General features: G+C 37.5%; 1 protein-coding gene across 1 annotated transcript in view; it reads left to right on the top strand.

The window, feature by feature from the left end:
• Nucleotides 1-558: 558 nt before the first annotated feature.
• TM9SF2 (transmembrane 9 superfamily member 2) overlaps nucleotides 559-20,483 on the top strand; it is a 58,082-nt gene continuing 38,157 nt past the window's right edge. Inside the window, exons 1-3 of the mRNA XM_025874644.2 lie at nucleotides 559-910; nucleotides 13,140-13,207; nucleotides 15,503-15,596. Of these exons, the coding sequence (XP_025730429.1) occupies nucleotides 740-910; nucleotides 13,140-13,207; nucleotides 15,503-15,596 (333 nt within the window). The 5' untranslated portion in view covers nucleotides 559-739. The remainder of the gene's footprint in view (nucleotides 911-13,139; nucleotides 13,208-15,502; nucleotides 15,597-20,483) is intronic.

The following is a 20,483-nucleotide window of genomic DNA, read 5'->3' as shown; positions in this document are numbered from 1 at the left end:
TCGTTTTTCTCCCCACCTCATTTCCACTCATCCTTGGAGATCTTGTTTATTCTGTGCAATCACTGTCTCACGCAAGGATGCCCCAAGGCATCCAATACTTGGAACCTGTCCTTGCAAACACCTGAGTGAGTATTTGAGACTTTCTGGCTAGTTCTTCCCCATTTGTTTCCATATCCTGCTTCCAACCAGGTTTCTTCCGTACTTCTTCCCGCCGCCAACACCGCCTCCATCCGCAGGTACTTTCTGGAGCACCAAGCCTGTAACAGGGGTTGATGTGCTGCGGGAAGTGTGGGGGAGGAAAGCTCGTGATTGTTATGGGAAACTGAACCAAAGCCGCAAGCTGGGGGCACGAGCCCGACAGTGAGGCGCTCCCCGACGCCCCAAGGGAACTCTAAAACAGAATTTGGAATGGGACCGTGAACGCGGAAGCAGGCAACCACCTAGTCGGCCTGCTGAAAACCTGGAAAGTGGATTTCCTCCACGCTCCCTCCCGGAAACTCCTCCCGGGGCTTGCGGCCCCTCTCACTGAGCATGTGCAGGCGGCGTTGCGCATGCTCTGTGGAGCTTCGGTTCGGTTTCTGTTGCGGGACCCGCGGTGTCTACTAGCGCAACCGGAACTGTCCGTTGTGGAGCGGTCCTTGCTCAGCTCCCGCGGTCTTGTGGTCGTGTCCAGGGCTTCCCGTCCCTCCTTCCCTCTTCACCCCCTCGGCTCGGCTGTCCTTTCCCCGAAACAGCCGTCATGAGCGCGAGGCTGCCGGCGTTGTCTCAACCTCGGTGGCCGGGGCCGCTGCTGCTGGTGCTGCTCCTGCTGGAGGCGGCCCCAGGCCCGCGCCCGGGCGCCGCCTTCTACCTGCCCGGCCTGGCGCCCGTCAACTTCTGCGAAGAAGAAAAAAAGAGTGACGAGTGTAAGGTGGGTGAGGCCTGGCGAACCTTGAGTGCTCTGACCGACGGGGAGCCTCCCCTTACTCAGGGAGCTGAGGTCCGAAGGGAAGGGGAAGGGGGCGTAGCCGGGATGGATCCAGTGTCCCAAGAAGTGTTTGGGTTCGGCCCGGCCGTAGAGCGGAGGTTCTGGAACGGCCTTTGGGGGTAAATTCTGCGGGACTCTGTGGGCCTCAGGCTCGCCTCCCGTCTAGAGGTCCAGGTAGCACGAGCAGCTGTATTCATTTTGCCAGGAAACAGGGAGGGACTCTATGTATGGCGCTCTGTTGGAGTTGGGTGCATGCAGGTCAACAAGCATTCCACGGGTGAGTGTTCGCTCACAGCCCTGTGTCACGCACGCCAAGAAGTGGACGCCAGGTCTTCCAAATACTTTTTATTTCATTGCTTCCCGTCTTACTCTCCTTTCTTGGAACTCGTTGTTGGTTTTGAGAGCTTGTTTCTTTCTAGGACATTGGTATATTAACTTCACGCTTAGCAGTTTGTTGCTTATTTGTGAATTATAACACCCAGAACCAAATAAACTGCATTAATAAAAAGTTGCTGTAATGGTTGAGACCGTTAATTTCTACCTTTTAAGTTAAAAAAATTTTTTTAACATGCAAAAAATTTATAAGATCCCACCAGTTAGTTTTCTCTGAGAGTGTTTTAAACACTTAAAAGGAGCAGATGACAGGAGAAACGCGTTTTCTTCCTAGGGCAAATTTTGAAAACTTTGATCTCTTACGATCTTTACATTCAAGGTAAACTAACTGCTAGTGAAGAGGCATAGGTAACTTGACTTTAGGTTATTCGGTGTAGAGCATCACGGTGCACATAACAATTATTTTTAAGTTGCTAACACCTACCATTGGGGCATGAGCATCTCTTTGAAACCATTAATAATTTTAACAATTCAAGTAATCGTTCGGCAAACTTTTACGGTCTATAAATAGGTTTATTTACTAAGTTTGATTTTATTTTTAAAAGCTGGTGTTTATTTTATTACTGCTAGCTTTACTGTAGCAATGAATTTCAAGCTTATTTTAGGGCATTAAATAAGATATTAAATTTTCCATAGCATTTTACAGTTCGTTTTTAAAATCTTGGATCTCTAAAAATGTCTAAAGATCTTTAAGGTTTACTCAAGTCAACAGTTACTACTTGAATAGTTTAACTTTCATACCCTGCAGTGCAAGAAGCTTTCACTCTATGAGAGTTATGACTGAAAGAATGTATGTGCTTGCAAGTGGAAGAGAGAGCTAGTCTTGAAAGCACACTGGTTTTACTGTTAAATATTTTAGTAACCTTTAAAACCCAGTGTTTGGTCTTTAAATTTAAATTTAACGGCAGTCCTCTATTGTGATCCTCGCGCCTTAGAGACAAAAAATGTATCCCTGTCTTCTAGGGACTTCAAAGTAAAGGACATAAGCTTATGAACCGATTATTGAAATCTGATATGTTATAAAAGATGTATGTCCAAAGTGCTTTAAAACACAAATGAGGAAACATCTGTGGATTGGTGTCTTTAGCGGAAAGCTGCAGAAAAAGTGACATTTGAGATGGACTTTAGAAAATGAATTAAGAGTGAAATTTACAGGTGGTCTGCCTCTAAGATGATATTTGGTTTCTCAACAGGGCCTTTAAGTAGCTACTTTTAAGTTAACTTTTGTTAATTTGGGGGACGACTTTGGGATTTTTAATTTTCAAAGCTATAGGGATAAAACAGGCAAGGCAAAACTTTTTTTTTCTGAAATGTTTGGATTTCATCTTTGTTACCAGCTGCTGTCACAGTCAGTGGAAACAGTTGTTAGAAGAGCAGAAAGATGGACCTTTAGCAGTTTTTTCCTACATTTGACTAACTAGGATTGAAAATTTGAAGTAAACTTTAATATATCTTCTTGTTGCCTCTCAGAGGAGAAAAACAGTAAATAGTTCAAATTTTCGTTACTTCCATCAGGGTATTGATTTTTTCCTCATATTTCATACTTAAGGAGGACAGTCATGTATATACTCTTCAGAAAAGCTGAAGGGAATTATTTTTAAAATAAATAATGAAAAGTAAAATATTGTGAGTGGGAAAAATTATTTCCAGAAGATGCTGTTAGCATGGGAAATCAGGAGTTGGATGAATTGGGTAGGACACTGATACTGTTTACATCAGTTTTTCCATCTGTAAGGTAGGGATGATCATATTTGCTTATTATCTCTTCCCCTTGAAAAGTGTTTTGCATTTGTTAGCGAAAAAGCACAATATTATTAGTTGTGATATTATAAAACATAAGTATAGAGATGAAACAAGAATATCTTCAGCATGTGTAATTTTTGTAGTGTAGTCATTGCATGTACAGTGTCTTGCATTTGGCTCACTATGTATATTATTGAGACAATCAAAAGAACCCTGAGGATTTGGTCATTTTCTCCTCCCAAAATTATTTTATGTTCAAATTACTGGCAGAGAAATAGGAGTCCAATGAACACAAAATTCTGTTTATATTGCTATAACTTCTGATTTATGATCTTTATTAGCCTTCATAAATACTGTGACTGTGTTCTGTGGATTCCTTTTTTTTTTTTTTAACTTACTGTCACTACATGTACATACATTTGAATATCAACATAGTGCACATTCTTACTGGTTTTTATTGGCCATATAGTATTTTATCCTATTACTGTACTGTGGTTTGTTTAACCATTTCTTGCCAATAGGGCATTGCGATGGGTCCCAGTTTTTTTCTGTTATAAATAACTTTGCTAGAATATATTTAGCAGGAATTACATATTCCCAAATATAAAATTACTAGGTCAAAGGCAAGAAGCAATTTTGTAGTTCTATTTAATACTGCCAGGTTTCTTTCAAAAAAGATAGATTTGATTTATAATGCCTTTAGCTAAATGATTCCCTATGTCTCCAGAATATTTTATAATTTTTATTTATCTTAGTAGCAGTGTGATGGTATGGAAAACATTAACGGTGTATTACTTTCATTGCTATTAAGGTTTCTCTTTTAATTTTTTTCTTTTATTGGTCTTGTGTTAGTTTTTGAAACCATAGTAATAAAAGGATTGAACTGTGGTGTTCTTTTCCTCTAGAATTCATTTTACTTCCTTAAAACCAAGGGACAACGTGTTGACTGCAATAAATAGAACAAAACCCTGATCAGAAGTTAATAGAGCTTCACAGAGTAAAATGTGCAGTTCTAGTCTTCCTTGTAAAAGTTTTGATCATTTCAGTTAGCTGCTGCATGCTGTTTAGCTTTAGATTGGTCTTCAGTGTGCTGAGTGGCATTCTGATGGCGAATAGCTGATTAGTGAGCCGCATACTGTTGCTGCATTTAACTTTCAATTAATTGTTGGCTTGTCAACATGAATTCAGACCATCAATTAAACTCTCCGGAACATCTGCCACTTTTTTACTGTTTGATGTATAGATTGTGTTCTTAGATGAAAGATTAAGAATTTCTTTCCTGTCCAGTAAGGAAAAATGACCAAATATACCCCTTGGTGTTTAAAAAAAAAATGTTTAAATGAAGGTTTAACAATTTTTTAATAAAAAGGAAACAATCAGAATCATACTTTTTTAAAAATTGTTGTTGACACAGTTACATAAGTTTTAGGTGTGCACCGTAGTAATTGGACAGCTCTACACTCTCATACAACACTATTACAGTACCATTGATTATATTCCCTGTGCTGTACCTTTCATCCCTGCAACTTATTCATTCCATAACTGGAAGCCTGTCTCTTCCACTCCCCTTCATCCATTTTGCCCAACACCACCTCCTTTTCCCCTCTGGCTACCACCAGTATGTTCTTTGTATTTATGGATCTGTTTCTGCTTTTTTTGTTGTTGTTTATTCCTTTGTTTTGCTTTTTAGATTACACATATGAATGAAATCATACAGTATTTGTCTTTGTCTGACTTATTTCACTTAGTATCAGACCATGTAAGTTGTCTATAATGTTGCAAATGGCAAGATCTTACTCTTTTTTATGGCTGAGTAATATTTCTCTGTGTGTATACCACATTTTCTTTATCAGTGGACGCTTAGGTTGCTTCCATATCTTGGCTGTTATAAAAAATGCTGCAATAAACATAGCGTGCATATATATTTTCACAGTAGCATTTTCGTTTTCTTTGGGTAAATGCCCAGTAGTGGAATTACTGGATTGTATGGTGTTTCTATTTTTAATATTTTGAGGAACCTCCATCCTGTGTTCCACGGTGGCTGCAGCAGTTTATATTCCCACCAACAGTGCACAAGGGTTCCTTTTTCTCCACATCCTTGCCAACCTTGTTTCTTGTCTTCTTGATTTTAGCCATTCTGACAGGTGTGAGGTGATATCTCATTGTGGTTTTGATTGCATTTCCCTGATGGTGAGTGATGTTGAGCATCTTTTCATGTGTCAGTTGGCCATATGGATGTCTTTGGAAAAATGTCTATTCAGGTCATTTGCCCATTTTTTAATTAGGTTATTTTGTTTTTTAGTATTACATTGTACAAGGTCCTTTTTTCTTTTTAAAAGATTTTATTTATTTATTTTTGAGAGAGAGAAAGAGAGAGTGAGCACGAGCCAGGAGGAGAGGGGAGGACAGAGGGAGAAGTACACTCCCGGCTGAGCAGGGAGCTTGATGCGAGGCTCGATCCCAGGACCCTGGGATCATGACCTGAGCCGAAGGCGACGCTTAACTGACTGAGCCACACGGGTGCCCTACAAGGTCTTTATATAATATTTTGGATATTAACAGATATATCTTTTATTGGATATATCTTCTCCCACTCAGTAGGTTTTCTTTTCATTTTGTTGATGGTTTCCTTTGCTGTGCAAAAGTTTTGTAGTTCGGTGTAGTCCCAACAGTTTATTTTTGCTTTTGTTTCCCTTGCCTAGGGAAACATATCTGTAAATATGTTGCTAAGGCTGATGTCAAAGAGATTACTGCCTATGTTTTCTTCTAGTTTTGTGATTTCAGGTCTCACATTTAGATCTTTAATCTATTTTGAGTTTCTTTTTGTGTATGGTATAAGAAAGTGGTCCAGTCTTCCAAGCACCACTTATTGAAGAGACTGTCTTTTCCCTGTTGTAAATTCCTGCCTCCTTTGTCATAGATTAATTGACCATGTAAGTGTGGGTTTATTTCTGGGGTCTTTATCCTGTTGCATTGATCTGTGTGTTTTTGTGCCAGGATCATACTGTTTTGATTACTGTAGCTTCGTAGTATGTCTTGAAATCTGAGATTGCTGAATCCTTTAGCTTTGTTCTTCTCCAGATTACTTTGGCTATTCAGGGTCTTTTGTGGTTCCATATGAATTTTAGGTTTATTTGTTCTAGTTCTGTGAAAAATACTACTGGTATTTTGACAGGGATTACATTGAATCTATAGATTGCTTTAGGTAGTATGGACATTTTAACAATATTTTTCTTTTTTTTTTAATTTTCTTTTAAATTTTTATTCAAATTCCAGCTAGTTAACATACAGTGTACTATTAGTTTCAGGTGTACAAATTAGTGATTCAACACTTACATACAACATGTTAACAATATTTTTCTAGTCCATGAGCATGATATATCTTTCCATTTGTGTCATCTTCAGTTTCTTTTATCAGTGCTCTATAGTTTTCAGAGTACAGGTCTTTCATGTGCTTTGTTAAGGTTATTTCTAGGTATTTTATTCTGTTGGGGGTAATTGTAAATGGCATTGTTTTCTTAATTTCCCTTTCTGCTACTTCATTAGTGAATAGAACCGTGACAGATTTCTGTATATTGTGTCCTGCAACTTTACTGAATTCATTTATTACTTATGATAGTTTTTTGGTGGAGTCCCTAAGGTTTTAGGTATAGTATCACGTCATCTGTTATAGTGACAGTTTTACCAGAATTAGACTTTTAAATGTTCTTTCTTGGTAGTTATGTTTAGAAATGTTTAATAAATTGTGTGTCTGTTATTTTGGGAGCAGTTGCCTCTAAATATGGAATAAGTAAAATTGAAAAAAGCCGTTCTAAATGTTGCTTTGAACAGACATACTGTGTATTTTACTTGTTTTAATTTGACCGTAGATATAGTTTGAAGATTTTAAAATATCTTAAAAAATACAATTACATTTGAACTTATTGATAAAATTGATAAATATTTATTTATTGGTATTTAGTTTCACATTATCAGAGTTTTCTCTGGAATAAGAGATTGATTCTTAGCTTCTGGAAACTAATCAGTGTATGTGGGTTACTTGATAATGTTTCAAATATGAAATTTGGCGTGGAATGACTTTGATTATGATAAATTCGCATTCCAACAGCTGTTTTTCTTTTCTGTGGAAAAAGTACGTGGAGCTTAGAAAGTTTGCGTTCAGAAATTAAATTTTTTGAATAAAATTATTGTAAAACTGAGATTGTTCATTATAGTGGATCTGAGAGCTATGATTGGGAAAGCAAGCAAGGTCGATATGGATAAAATACTGTCCTGCTGCTTTTGGCTCTCCACAAAGGGAAGCCCTTCGAAAGGTGTATTTTTGAACATCTGAAACAAAGCCACAGACATGTGCTTTGTACCCCCCACCCCACACACATAAATTCTAGAAGCTGGTCTGTGCTCTGTGGACCTTAGAGCCCGGTTCTTGAAGCTCTTACTTACTCTTCCTTGCACTTTTTTCATCAGTGTCCTCTCAGTAAGTGTTGTAGTTAATTGTAGCTACTTTAAATGTGCTCTACAAAGTTACAAGGTCTTTCTCTGTTGCCATTAAAATTAACTAAGTATTGATGAAAGGCTTTGGAGGAAACTTGTGAAATATATTTTCTTTGCTCTTATTCTCAATTTTCAAACCTATTTCTCACCTATGCTAATAATAACAACGATAAAGACTGCAGTTTGTGTACTTTGTGGATGCCTTAGTTAATCCTCAGAACAATCCTGTGATTTGTAAATGGGGAAACTGAAGCTGAATAAGATTAACTCTCTCAAATGTATATACCTAGTAAGTGGTGAAGCAAAGATGCAGCTCCTAGAGTTTCTGATTCTGAAGGTTGAGCTCTTCACACCACGTTGGGGTACTGCTGTTTCTTCCATGCTGAATACTCTCTACCTCTTCTGCCTCGCCCTGGAGATCCCTGGCTGCTAATTATCCTTGACTTCCTCAATTGATGCAGTTTTAACCTGTGTGACCAATTTTTAAGTAGTCAGATTTTGTATTTATTCTTTTATTTGATACAATCTAAAGTTGAAATTCTATTTTTCAGTGAGATGGGGATAGAAGGAAGAACCTTAGTATCTAGGAGATCAGCTTCTGGGCATTGCTGGTCAGATAACTCAAAGTTCATGAGCATCCATTTATGTGTTCCAGCATTTCCATTGGGATTGTTTTATTGGGTCTGAGTTAAGATTTCCTTTCTTCAAAATTTTTCCTGCAGTGGACTCCTCCAATATTAAGCATTTGTCCATAGTTTTCCTTTTCTGTGGCTGTGCCTTGGTATCTCAGAGCTTTTTGTGACTAGTCACTTGCTTTGATTCTTGTTCAGAATCACATTTCTTCTCAGAATATTTCTTTCTACCTTGAAAACCAGTTGTAGATGGGGTTGGGACCGATGTGATGGAAGGTAAAGTGGAATAAAAGCAAAACCAAAGGAACAAGGAAATAGGAAAAAAAAATGCAGCCCTGTGGCATGGCACACATGGCTTAAAGCAATAAAACAAAGTGTAGTTGTGACCGAAGCTGGGATCAGATGTAGAACGGGTTCGTTAGGACCAGAAAAAAATTGTACATTTGGGAGGAGAAGGATTTAGAAGGGAGGCCATAGCACTCTAAATTAAATAAACCATTTCCATAAAAAATTTCTTAGGGTGGGATTTAATTAGTCTTCCTTTGTCTAAGTCTTGCTTTAGGATTTATCTGTAACTTCCTTAAAAAGTTTAATGTTGTCACAACTTTCCATGCTTGTAATAACTCAGTTTGGGATACTTTGAAAGCAGGAATGTGAAGTAAGTAACCTTTAAAGCTCTTTCTGGTTATGTCAGAGATATTTTAGAGTTGGCTGACTCTATTTAAGGCAAATTTCCAGAAGGAGATGCACTTAATTAACTTTTGGATGGGAAATAAAGATATTTAGAGTGGAAAGTGACCATAAAATTAACCAAATACTGTCCTTTCGTAGCATATTGCTATTTTAATGATATCAGTCAATCAATCCCTTGGGTTTCAGTAACTACCCCAAGAACTTATAAATAGCTTTGTCATTTTTTTCTTTTACTTTCTTGAATGTCTGTTTTGTCTCTTCACCTGGATTAGAAATTCTTCAAAGGCAAGTGTTCATGTCTTTTGTATTATTATATCACTCATGATGTCTAGTATTGTGGCCACTAAATAAATGTGTCAAGTGAATGACTTTCTCATGGTTGTTCAGGATCTTTTGTTCTTGGGAATATTCTTCAGTTTTCATGTACATTGCCTATTCTGTTTCCTCTTATTTAATACTTATTTTGAAGTCATCTTTCCTAGTCTAGAACAGCTTTCCATGCTAAATTTTACTCTTTTGTCTTTATTTCTTACTGCTCTGATTTGGCTTTTGTTGCTTCATAGGAAGAATAAAGTCTACTCTCAACTTTAAAGCCTTTTCTTTTTCCAACTTTTAATTGTGACAGTCTTCAAAATTCAAAAAAGTTGACAGAATAGTATAATGATCACCTGTATATCCATCTAGACCTCTAGAGCCAACAGTTGATTATATTTTTCCTATTTGTTTTACACGTGTGTGTGTTTATATTTTTAGGGGTGAATGTCATGATGTGTGTAGCATACTTTTGCCGTTCGTGAAACCACATGAACTCACTAGCAGTCTCATCTCCTTCCAATTTTTAACATTTTTCTCTACTGCCATATTACAAGGATTTTGTTCATTAAAGCAGTTTTATTTATTTATGTATTTATTATTTTTGAGAAAGAGCATGTGCGCAAGCAGGTGGGGGGTGCAGAGGGAGAGGGAGAGAAAATCTCAAGCAGGCTCTGTGCCCAGCATGGAGCCCGATGCTGGGCTCGATCTCACAACCCTGAGATCATGACCTGAGTGAGCTGAAACCAAGAGTCAGAAGCTTAACCGATTGAGCCACTCAGGTGTTCCTACAAGGATCTCATTCTTAAAATATTATTGAAATTTCCTTGTTTCAGTATAAGATTTGATATTTAAAATATAGAGTATTATAAATGTAGCATCTTTACAAATATGTTGTAAATTGCTCTATTCTCTGTTAAAGATTTCATTAAATGTAATTTGCATTTCTTAGCATTTTGTGAGACAATAATTCTTAAATTTTCAGATTCTCACAATTGAAAGGAAGAATGAAAGTGCTACAGAAATAGCCAGGATGCATGGGATATCCAAGGCGTGTTTTGATTAGTCCACTGAATAATAGAAAAAAATCCATAACTTAGTGATCACATTTGTGATAGACTAACTTTCTTGTAAAAGTGAGTGTGGAAAAGCGTCAGAAGAGACAAGAAGGAAGAGAAGTAGAGGACTGAGAGCAGCAGAAATTAGAAGTGATGGTCGTGGCACTTGAGTTTCCTCACTTTTTTTTGAGTTAGCAGTCCAGCTTTTGAACTTACTTCCTTGTCTTAAAGTAGAGCAAGTAATCCCTAGCTCATAAGGTTATTATGAGAATTGTACTTGATAATTATCATCTTCCCCCTTCCCTAGACTAATAGCTAAGAAAAGAGTAATGAATTGGCATAAACAGTAGATCAGAAGGCTGTTGCCTTAGTGTCCTTTTATGGGACGGGGCGGGGGGGGGGGGCTCAAGGTTATCCTTATGCTGATAAATATTCAGATTCAGGAATGTCTGTTTTCTCTGAAATAGTAATAGTAGCAATGTTTATTTAATCATTTACCTTATAGTTATTGTGTACCAACTATGGACCAGCTTCTATATTCTTATCTGTTTTATTATCACCTCATACATTTGTCACATTCAAAATTACTACTTGACCAAAAGCACATATTTATTAAGAGTAAATTTAGGATTTGAAATGAACTGAGCAATCTGGTACTATGCTGCCTCTAGACTGAATTTGTGTTCCCTACTTGTTTATGTGTTGTGTGTAAAAATTAATTTTGTTTTTAGGTGAAAGATTTATAAGAAGAATTGTTCTTTGGAGTTTGTTATTTTGGAAAAATTTGTGGGCAGCCCCTAATATAGACATCCTTATAAATCACAAAGCAAGGCTAAAACATATGTTTACTCACACCTTTATTATGAGTAGAATGTGAAGCTACTTCACCAGATTAGGAATAATTGACAGATATGGTAAATTTAATGGGAATTAGATATTAAAGGAGAGAGAGAGGCAAAATGTGTGGGGGAATAGGCAGAGAGAGAGGGAGAAGCAGACTCCCCGCTGAGTGCAGAGCCCAGCTCAGGGCTCCATCCCCAGGACCCTGAGATCATGACTTGAGCCGAAATCAAGAGGCCGTCGCTCAACTGACTAAGTCACCCAGGCGCCCCTAGCTCTAACCACATTTTAAGTGACAGATGGCCACATGTGTATTTGACAGTGCACATGAGAATATGTTCATCATTGGGGCGCCTGGGTGGCTCAGTCATTAAGCGTCTGCCTTCGGCTCAGGTCAGGATCGAGCCCCGCATTGGGCTCCCTGCTCAGAGGGAAACCTGCTTCTCCCTCTCCCACTCCCCCTGCTGTGTTCCCACTCTAGCTGTGTCTCTCTCTGTCACGTAAATAAATAAAATCTTTAAAAAAAAAAATATGTCCATCATTGCTTAAAGTTCTATTGGACATTGTCGCATAATGGTAAATACTTAGTACTTTGTACCAAGCACTGCTCTTGAATCTTCTCAAAACCATTCAAAGCAAGGGTTATTATTCCATCCTACAAAGGAAAAAAACTGAGTGAAGAAACTTACCCAAGATCACACAGCTAGTAAATGTCATAGTCAGGATTTAAACTCAGGCAACCTAGCTTCAAAGTCTTTGTTCTTGATCACTTTATACTGAACAAGGTTGAGAGAGTAAGGAATGGGCTTAATTGTGGCACAGGGGATTTAACTTCTGTGGTGGAAATGTGGCTCTTACAGATTTTTGAAACTTAAAACCTAGAAAGTTCCATAGAATATAATAGCTGTATTCCTTCCTAGAAAGAAATCTAGAGATGTGAACTGGATTAGCTTTTTAGAAACCTTTCAGTCTTCATGAAGATATATTAAATAGGGTGTTTAGATTCTGAAGTGTCCTCATAGCAGTGCTGACCCCTTATAATTAGTGAAAATTATTTTGGCAGAGTAAGCCATCAACTGGGAATTTTGCCTTCACAGCAGTTACTTATATTTGTGTTAATTATTCAGGCATTCTGTAATGCGTAAATGTCATGTCTCGTTATCTTTTTAGCTAAAATGACTAATGACAAAGAATAGCTTATGCGCGGAGACAGTTTAATTTTTTGTATGTGTTTGAGGCAGTGTTGCCGTTGAGCAATTTCATTTGCTTACAATTTTAGGGATTGCACATGATACTGTTCTCATTACTGTATATAGAGGCTGGTTCTTATCTTACACTGTATATCAGGAATATTGGGTGAGCATTTATTTTAGCAGATGAGCAGTGTAGTTTAGGCATTCCCTATTCTGAATATCATTAAATTCATTTGTTTTTATTCATTTAACAAATATATAGCACTTTTTGTTTTAGTCACTGAAGTTCTTTATAAATGTTAACTCATTTAATCCTCATACACTTCTTTCTCTTTTGCTCTCTCAATAAATGAGTAAATAAATGAATAAATAAATATTGGAGGGGAAAGGAGTGGCCCCTGGGTGGCTCAGTCAGTTAAGCTTCTGAATCTTGGTTTCAGCTCAGATAATGATCTCATGGGTTGTGAGATTGATCCCTGCATGGGGCTCCGCACTCAGTGAAGAGTCTGCTTGAAGATTCTCTCCTTCTGCCCCTCCCCCACTCACACACACTCACCTCCTCTCTCTCTCTTTCTCTCTCAAATAAGTAAATCTTAAAAAAAATTATTGGGGGTATTTGCAACTCTTAAAAATATTTTGTTGTAATTTAATTGCATATAAGTCTACTCAGTGAATGGATTTTGTATAGGAGAAATGTTTAAATATCATAAAATTCTACATTTCAAACATGTCAAATTCTTTTTCAGTTCTAAGCATGACTTAAGTTTTGATCTCTATTTGTTTATATTCTAATTCTGTGTTTCTTCATTTTCAGGCTGAAATAGAACTATTCGTGAACAGGCTTGATTCAGTGGAATCTGTTCTTCCTTATGAATATACGGCGTAAGTTTTTCAACTTGGTTTTTATAAAATTGTATTGACTCATCAGAATTTTATACTTTTAAATACTTTCTTCACAGTTTTGGATGAATTCATATGTATTTTATTTTATTTATTTATTTATTTTTTAAAGATTTTATTTATTTATTTGACAGAGAGAGATACAGCAAGAGAGGGAACACAAGCAGGGGGAGTGGGAGATGGAGAAGCAGGCTCCCTGCTGAGCAGGGATCCCGATGTGGGGCTCGATCCCAGGACCCTGAGATCATGACCTGAGCCGAAAGCAGACGCTTAACGACTGAGCCACCCAGGCGCCCCTCATATGTATTTTAAACATGTGCAAGGCCTGGAAACATTTTTTAAGGGGTATCCTTTATTTCCAAGGTAGTTAAAATGAAACATGATCTTTTTTCAATACAGTAGAAGCACCAACTGAAACAATGGATTTCCTTTTTTATCTGAGTGGACAAAAAGGCATTGTGTTTTCTTTAAATTTTTTAATTATAAAAAACCCCACATAATAAAAAAAATAAAAAAATAAAAAAAAACCCATCAAATAAAAAAGAGTTTTAAACAAAATTCTTATATCCCACATAATCCCCAGAAACAATTGTTTTCTGATCCTCCACATATTTTAATGTACCTAACCACATCTATACATTTTTGTTTTAAACAAAAAGTGGTTTTGCACCTTTTTCTCACTAGGTCTATTGTGGGCATCTTTCCATGTTAATACACAGCTACAGTTACCTTAGTCTTTTTTGTAGCAGTTTATTCTTTTTTCTTTCTCTTTTTTTTTTAAGATTTATTTATTTCTTTTAGAGAGAGCATGAGCATGAGCGGGAGGGGCAGAGGGAAAGGGAGAGAGAATCCCAAGCAGACTTTGTGCTGAGTGTGGAGCCTGACACGGGGCTTGATCCCACAACCCTGAGACCATGACCTAAGCCAAAACCAAGAGTCAGACGCTTAACCAACTGTGCCACCCAGGTGCCCCTCTTTTTTTTTTTTTTTTTTAAAGTAAGCTATCACCCATTGTGGGGCTTGAACTCATGACCCTGAGGAGAGATCAAGAGTCTCATGCTCTATCAACTGAGCCAGCCAGGTGCCCCTGTGTATTATTTCTTTGTAGAGATTGTATAGAGTCGTATATGACTAATTCTTTGTCTATGAACGTTTGTTTGTTTTCATTTTTTGATATGAAATATGCTGCATAAATTTGCTTTATTCATTTGACCACTATATACCATATTAAGTATAAAGCATAGTTCTTAAATTTTAATTGGCTTGTAAGTTTCTGTGGTATCTATAAGTTTTAAAAGAAAATGTGTTTTCTGTAGAGAAAAGCACACACCAAAAAGTAAGACTGTCCTATAAGAATCCATATGCCTAAATATGTATAAGAAGAGAGTATAACATTCATGAATTCATGGACCATCATTTCTGTAACTATTAGAGACTTAAATGCTCTAGTTTTTGTTTCTTTTGTTTTGTGAAATAAATGTATCTCCTTATTCTTTGTGGTTATTCCTGGGAAAACTCGGTGATCTCTTACATCCAGTACATGGAAAGTCTTCATTTGATCATTTCGCAGCCCCAGTTTATTACCTGAGATTCATCTTTCTCTTAGTCATCTCATCTGTAGCCGTCGTACTCTCATATCATCCCAGAATGAACGTGGAACTGTTCTTTAATCTTCTGTAGCAAAGCTGAAATTTAGCTGTGATGTTTAAAGAAAACTTTATTAAAATCTGGTTAATAATACAAGGGAATTACAGAGAGGCTTGCAACTGACTTGATGGCTTCTCCACAAGTTCATGTTCTCTAGGGTCTGTCTTGCCATGCTTCTAATGTTGGGATGTGTTGGCCAGTGTATCAAGATGAGGCAGAAACCCAGGGAACTTTGACACATCTTCCTGAAATGTCATTATTATGTAAAACTTTGGATTAGGAAGTTACAACAAAAGGAGATAAGTTAGCAAAATTCACTTGAAAAATAAGGATGTAAATAATTTTATCATTGGAATGAACAAAAATAATGTCAGTTTTTTAAATTCTATAATTTACATCTTCAAAAAGATAGTAAGACATCAAAGTATTCTCAGGCCTAATTTTCTGATGTTTTGGTTTTTTGGCAGGGGAAATGTACATGGGACTTGGAGTGTAACTTTCTTATTCTTTGACTAGAGCTACTGGAATGATCAGTACTTAATCTGCCCTCTAGATTGGCTAGGAGTTTGATATTTCATTGTTTCCTTTTATGTGTAAAAGCTTAAATACTCTTCCCCCTCCCCCCCCCAGGTTTGATTTTTGCCAAGCATCAGAAGGAAAACGCCCATCTGAAAATCTTGGTCAGGTATTATTCGGGGAAAGAATTGAACCTTCACCATATAAGGTTTGTATTCAGTGTTATATAGAAGTTATTCAGTTGCTTCTTTCTCTTTCTTTCATTCCTTTTTCTTCTTTCTTTCTTTTTTCTTTTACCTCTGGAAATAATTTTTTAAACTCATAGTTTGGAAGGATCCCTCTCCTCATGTTATGTCATGGATAAGTTTGTCTTAACACACATTCATATACCAGTATTATAAATGATAAGGATAATACTCCAACCCCCTACCTCACCTTCAGAGGGACCAGAAACCCAGCCTTCAGTCATGAAAAGTGGCCCCAGCAGCTCCTCATTTCCTTCCCCCCGCTTTGGGAACAGTATTCATACATATTATACATATTGCCTCTTAGCAAATACAGCACTACTTGGGCTCCCCCATTGAGTTTTGGGAAAGCTAACCTTTCTCTTTTGACCATTGAAAGTATGTTTGGAATGTTCTCAGTACATTTTTAGGACATCAGTTAAACCAAATTCAGCACAATATGATTCTCTTCAATACATGTACTTCATCATCACCCAGAATTATTCTACCTTTTAAATCTCTTAACACTTAAGCCTGTTTTCCTTCCACGTTGCACGGTCTCCTGTTCATTTTTTTTTTTATTAACATATAATGTATTATTTGTTTCAGGGTTACAGGTCTACCCCTGTTCATTTTATATCTGCTCTCCTGCTACACAAAGAATAATACTCACTCTCTTTTACAAAAATTAAACTTGTTTATAATAATAGTGTACTGCCATATAAAAACTTAAATGGTAAGGAATAATATAAAGTGAAAAGCAGGACTATCTTTCCCCCAGTTTCACATCACAGTTTTTTGTTAATCTTTCCTGAAATTTTCCATGCACTTACAAGCACATGTAAATAAAATTAGATTTACTTGTTTATGGTTTAACATATTATTCTGCACTGTGCATTTTTCCCTTAACTCTCTACTTTGGGCATCTGTCTGCACGAACACATTTGTTTCAATCGCTGTAACTTGACTCCCAAATTTTATTACCCAGCCTAATTCTTCCTGCAGAGTCTCATCCTTGTCTTCTATGACTTAGACCCTATGGTTAGCTGCCTTCTCTGCTTTCTCACTAAACACTGCCATCTATTTTTCTTGGCACTTCATTGCACTGAGCATCTGTCCAGCAAATCCGCACACCTAAAGTGGTCCCACTACCCATCTTAGTCCCTTTAGCACTGTACTGCACTGTGAAGCACTGGGGAAAAGACACAGAGTTTGCTAGTTTAATCCACATAATTGTACAAGTTTACAGTTTTCAACCATAAGTCCTCTTAAAATACTGCAATTTAAAATTTTCTACCCTAATGATACCAGTAATTTAAAATTTTTTTCAAAGACAGGGGTGCCTGGGTGGCTCATTCGGTTAAGCATTTGCCTTGGGCTTAGGTCATGATCCCACATTGGGCTCCCTGCAGGGAGTCTGCTTCTCTCTCTGCCCCTCACCCTGCTTGTGCTCTCTCACTCTCTCTCGCTCACTTTCTCTCTCGCGCTCTCACTCAAATAAATAAAAACTTTAATTTTTTTTTTAATTTTCAAAGACCGATTTGAAGGCATATGGGATGAAGTTATTGGGGAGAAAATGCACTCAGTGTATAGACATGGGTGTTACTAAACAGGGCAAACATATTAATTACCTCTCATCTTAATTGTGTATCACTCCCTGATGTGATATTTTGAAAGATTACTTTGGAAGTTATTACATTGCTTTTATTGGAGAGGGTGATTTTCAAGCAGATTTATTAAATTATACAATCAACTTAAGATATTCCTGTGGTGTCTCAGCCCCATCATTCTGTTCAGTGATGCCTTCGCCTTGAGAAATGATGGAAGAGAAGAGTATCAATAACATCTTCAGTGAACTTGAAGGGACAGCAGGAGTTTCTTGCAGTAGACAGCCCATAGCAGATAAACAGAGGGAAGGCCAATAAAATATTCAAAACCCTGGAGAAGTTTTGTCCCTTTGGGGTAGAATTTAAAGGCAAATTATTCCATGGTAGGCTTCCATCCAGGGTATATTTATTTACAGGGAAAGACAGCCTTGCTTATACAAAGGACCCTTCTTTTAGGCCTACTGCTTTGCAGATTTAATTGTGAATCAGGAGTTGGGGTAAAATAGGAGAACAGGAATGCTTCAAAATGAAGAAAGATGTGCCTCTCACATTTTCTATGAGTTTCCTAGAATTTTTTAGGATCAAGATTAAATCTTTAAGTCCCAATCTTAAAGTGACAGAGCAGGCATTTCTTAAGACCAAGGCATAGGTAAACAGAAATATGGGGCTGAGGGGCACCTGGGTGGCTCAGTCGTTAAGCGTCTGCCTTCGGCTCAGGTCATGATCCCAGGTCCTGGGATTGAGCCCCACATCAGGCTCCCTGCTCCACGGGAAGCCTGTTTCTCCCTCTCACACTCCCCTTGCTTGTGTTCCCTCTCTCACTGTGTCTCTCTCTCTCTCAAATAAATAAATAAAATCTTTAAAAAAATTTAAAAAAAAAAAGAAAAATATGGGGCTGAGAGATTAGATTTGTCCAAGCCAACCATAAATGTATTGACCCATTTTTTTTTAAAGATTTTATTTATTAGAGAGAGTGAGAAACAGCATGAGAGGGGAGAGGGTCAGAGGGAGAAGCAGGCTCCCTGCTCAATGTGGGACTCGATCCCAGGACTCCAGGATCATGACCTGAGCCGAAGGCAGTCGTTTAACCAACTGAGCCACCCAGGTGCCCAGACCCATATTTTTCAGTATTGATTCTTTGTCCTTTATTTTCACTGAATTTTTCCTTATTTTAGATCTGCAGTAACAACCAGAAACAAAACAAAACCCCAAAGCTGCTTTGCTATCTTTTATTTATGAATTCTGTTGAGGTCAGAAAAACAGCAGTGCCAGGTTGTGTGTGTTATGTGAAGCTGGAGCCACATTCAGTCCCAAATCTAACCAATCATATTCATTCATTTACTCAGTTAACATGTTTGTGCCAGGCATTGTGGTAGGTGTGGCATACAGCAGAGACCAGAGACAAAAATCTCTGCCTTCATGGGTCTTATATTCTGATGAGGAGAAGGAAACAGAATGAATTACTAAAATATATAGTGTATCAGTTGCTGATGGAAAAACTATCAAAAAATAAATCAGGGAAGGTGGATGGAGAATTGGCAATTTTAAATGGGCCAGTGAAAGTCTTGTGAGGTGATATTTGAGCAAAAGACCTGAAGCAAGTAAGGGAGTGAGCCATGTGAATATCTGGGAAAATGTTCTCTGTGAAGAAAGCAGCAAATGCAATGGTCTTAAGGTGTCAGCTTGCCTGGTGTGCTCAAGGTACAGAAAAAAGTTGGTGTGACTTGAGCAAATGAGCAAGATAGAGAATAGCAGGAAATGAGGGCAAAGAAGCAGTGGGACCAAATCACATAGTAACTCATAGGCCACTGTAAAGACTTTGGCCTGTATATCTGAGCAAGATGGTTAGAACTGAAGGGTTTTGAGTAGGCTTAGATTTTGATAGGATCACTAACTAGGGCTGGACCATGGGAGAGAGAGCAAGGAGAGAAGAGGGGAGACCAGTTAGGAGGATCTCAAAATCATTGAGATATGTATGACCTGAGAGTAGCTCAGACCATGGGGTAGACAGGTAGGTGTTGTGAAGTGGTCAGAATCTCAGAAACTGGTTACATTTTGAAGGTGGGGTAAGCGCAACAGGATTTGCTGAGGGATAGGATGTGGGATGTGGGGTGTGAACTTTCTGTTTTCTAGAATGGGACAGTCCCTGGGAAGAGCAGGTTTGGGGGGAATGGGAAATTAGGCATCTAATTAAGGATGTGAAATAAACACTTGAATATATGTGTCTGGAATTTGGAGGAGGGGTTCAGGCTAGATCTATACCTTTGAGAATCATCATTAGTGTGTAAATGGTATTTAAAGCCAGGAATTGATGAAATCCTCAAGGGGGAGTGGGTATAGATAATGAAGAGAAGGATTCCAAGGATTGAGCCTTGGGGCACTTGGTGTTACTAGGTCACAAGATGAAGATTCAGCGAAGGAGACTACCTCAAAGTTGGGAGGATTACATGAGTTAATAAATGTTTATTATTATGTTAAACATCCTCTCTAGTTTTGCTATTTTCCTTCACAATTGAACACACAGTTGACTTGCCTAAACCCAGTAAGCATTGGATTGATTTGCCACTTTCCATATAACTAGTAATGTCTATCTCTGCTTAATTTAAATTTGACACCTATCCCTCTGATTCCTTAGTATGTGTACTTTTTTTTCATTTTCCTCTCTTTAAAAAGGTACCTACAAGATGCATATAAGGTTAAGAATATTAAATAATTGTACAGACATTGCTACATTTACAGAAGTAGCAATGCACCAAAACTAAACTCTTGGCTGACAGGTGGCAGCAGTGGGCTACACTTGAAGCATTTGTTTCTCAGCTGATGCACAGAAACCTGCTTAGGTGTTTTAATAATGTACAAAACAATGGACTACTTAAAAGTGAAACATATGCAAGTTTTTTTTAACCACCTGTAATAAAGTTTGAGTGTATTGAATGGTATACAATTATGGACTATAGTTAGTTTATAAAGTAAATTATAGCCTTTAGAAAACTAGGAAATACATTTTTAAAATGAAGCCATAAATGGATCCTGATAAAGTAAACTTATATTATGAATACCATTATTTTTACACACATGAAATAAGTCCTAGACTCCAAAATTGGAGGAATCCTTAGTTTTTTAACTTTTAAATTATCAGTTACTATTTGTTTCAATTTTATTATTAAATAAGATCCTGAAAATTCACAGCCTTTTCAAATGTGAGTAAAAAGAATCATGTTTACCCTGATTTTTAGACATCCAAGTCTGACTTTTTCTTGTATC

The sequence above is a fragment of the Callorhinus ursinus genome, unplaced genomic scaffold (genome assembly GCF_003265705.2).
Source record: "Callorhinus ursinus isolate GAN/ISIS: 27379988/994484 unplaced genomic scaffold, GSC_fseal_2.0 scaffold7, whole genome shotgun sequence".
NCBI classification, from domain to species: Eukaryota; Metazoa; Chordata; class Mammalia; order Carnivora; family Otariidae; genus Callorhinus; species Callorhinus ursinus.
The sequence above is the reverse complement of the archived record's forward strand: the minus strand, read 5'-3'. Positions and strand labels throughout refer to the sequence as shown.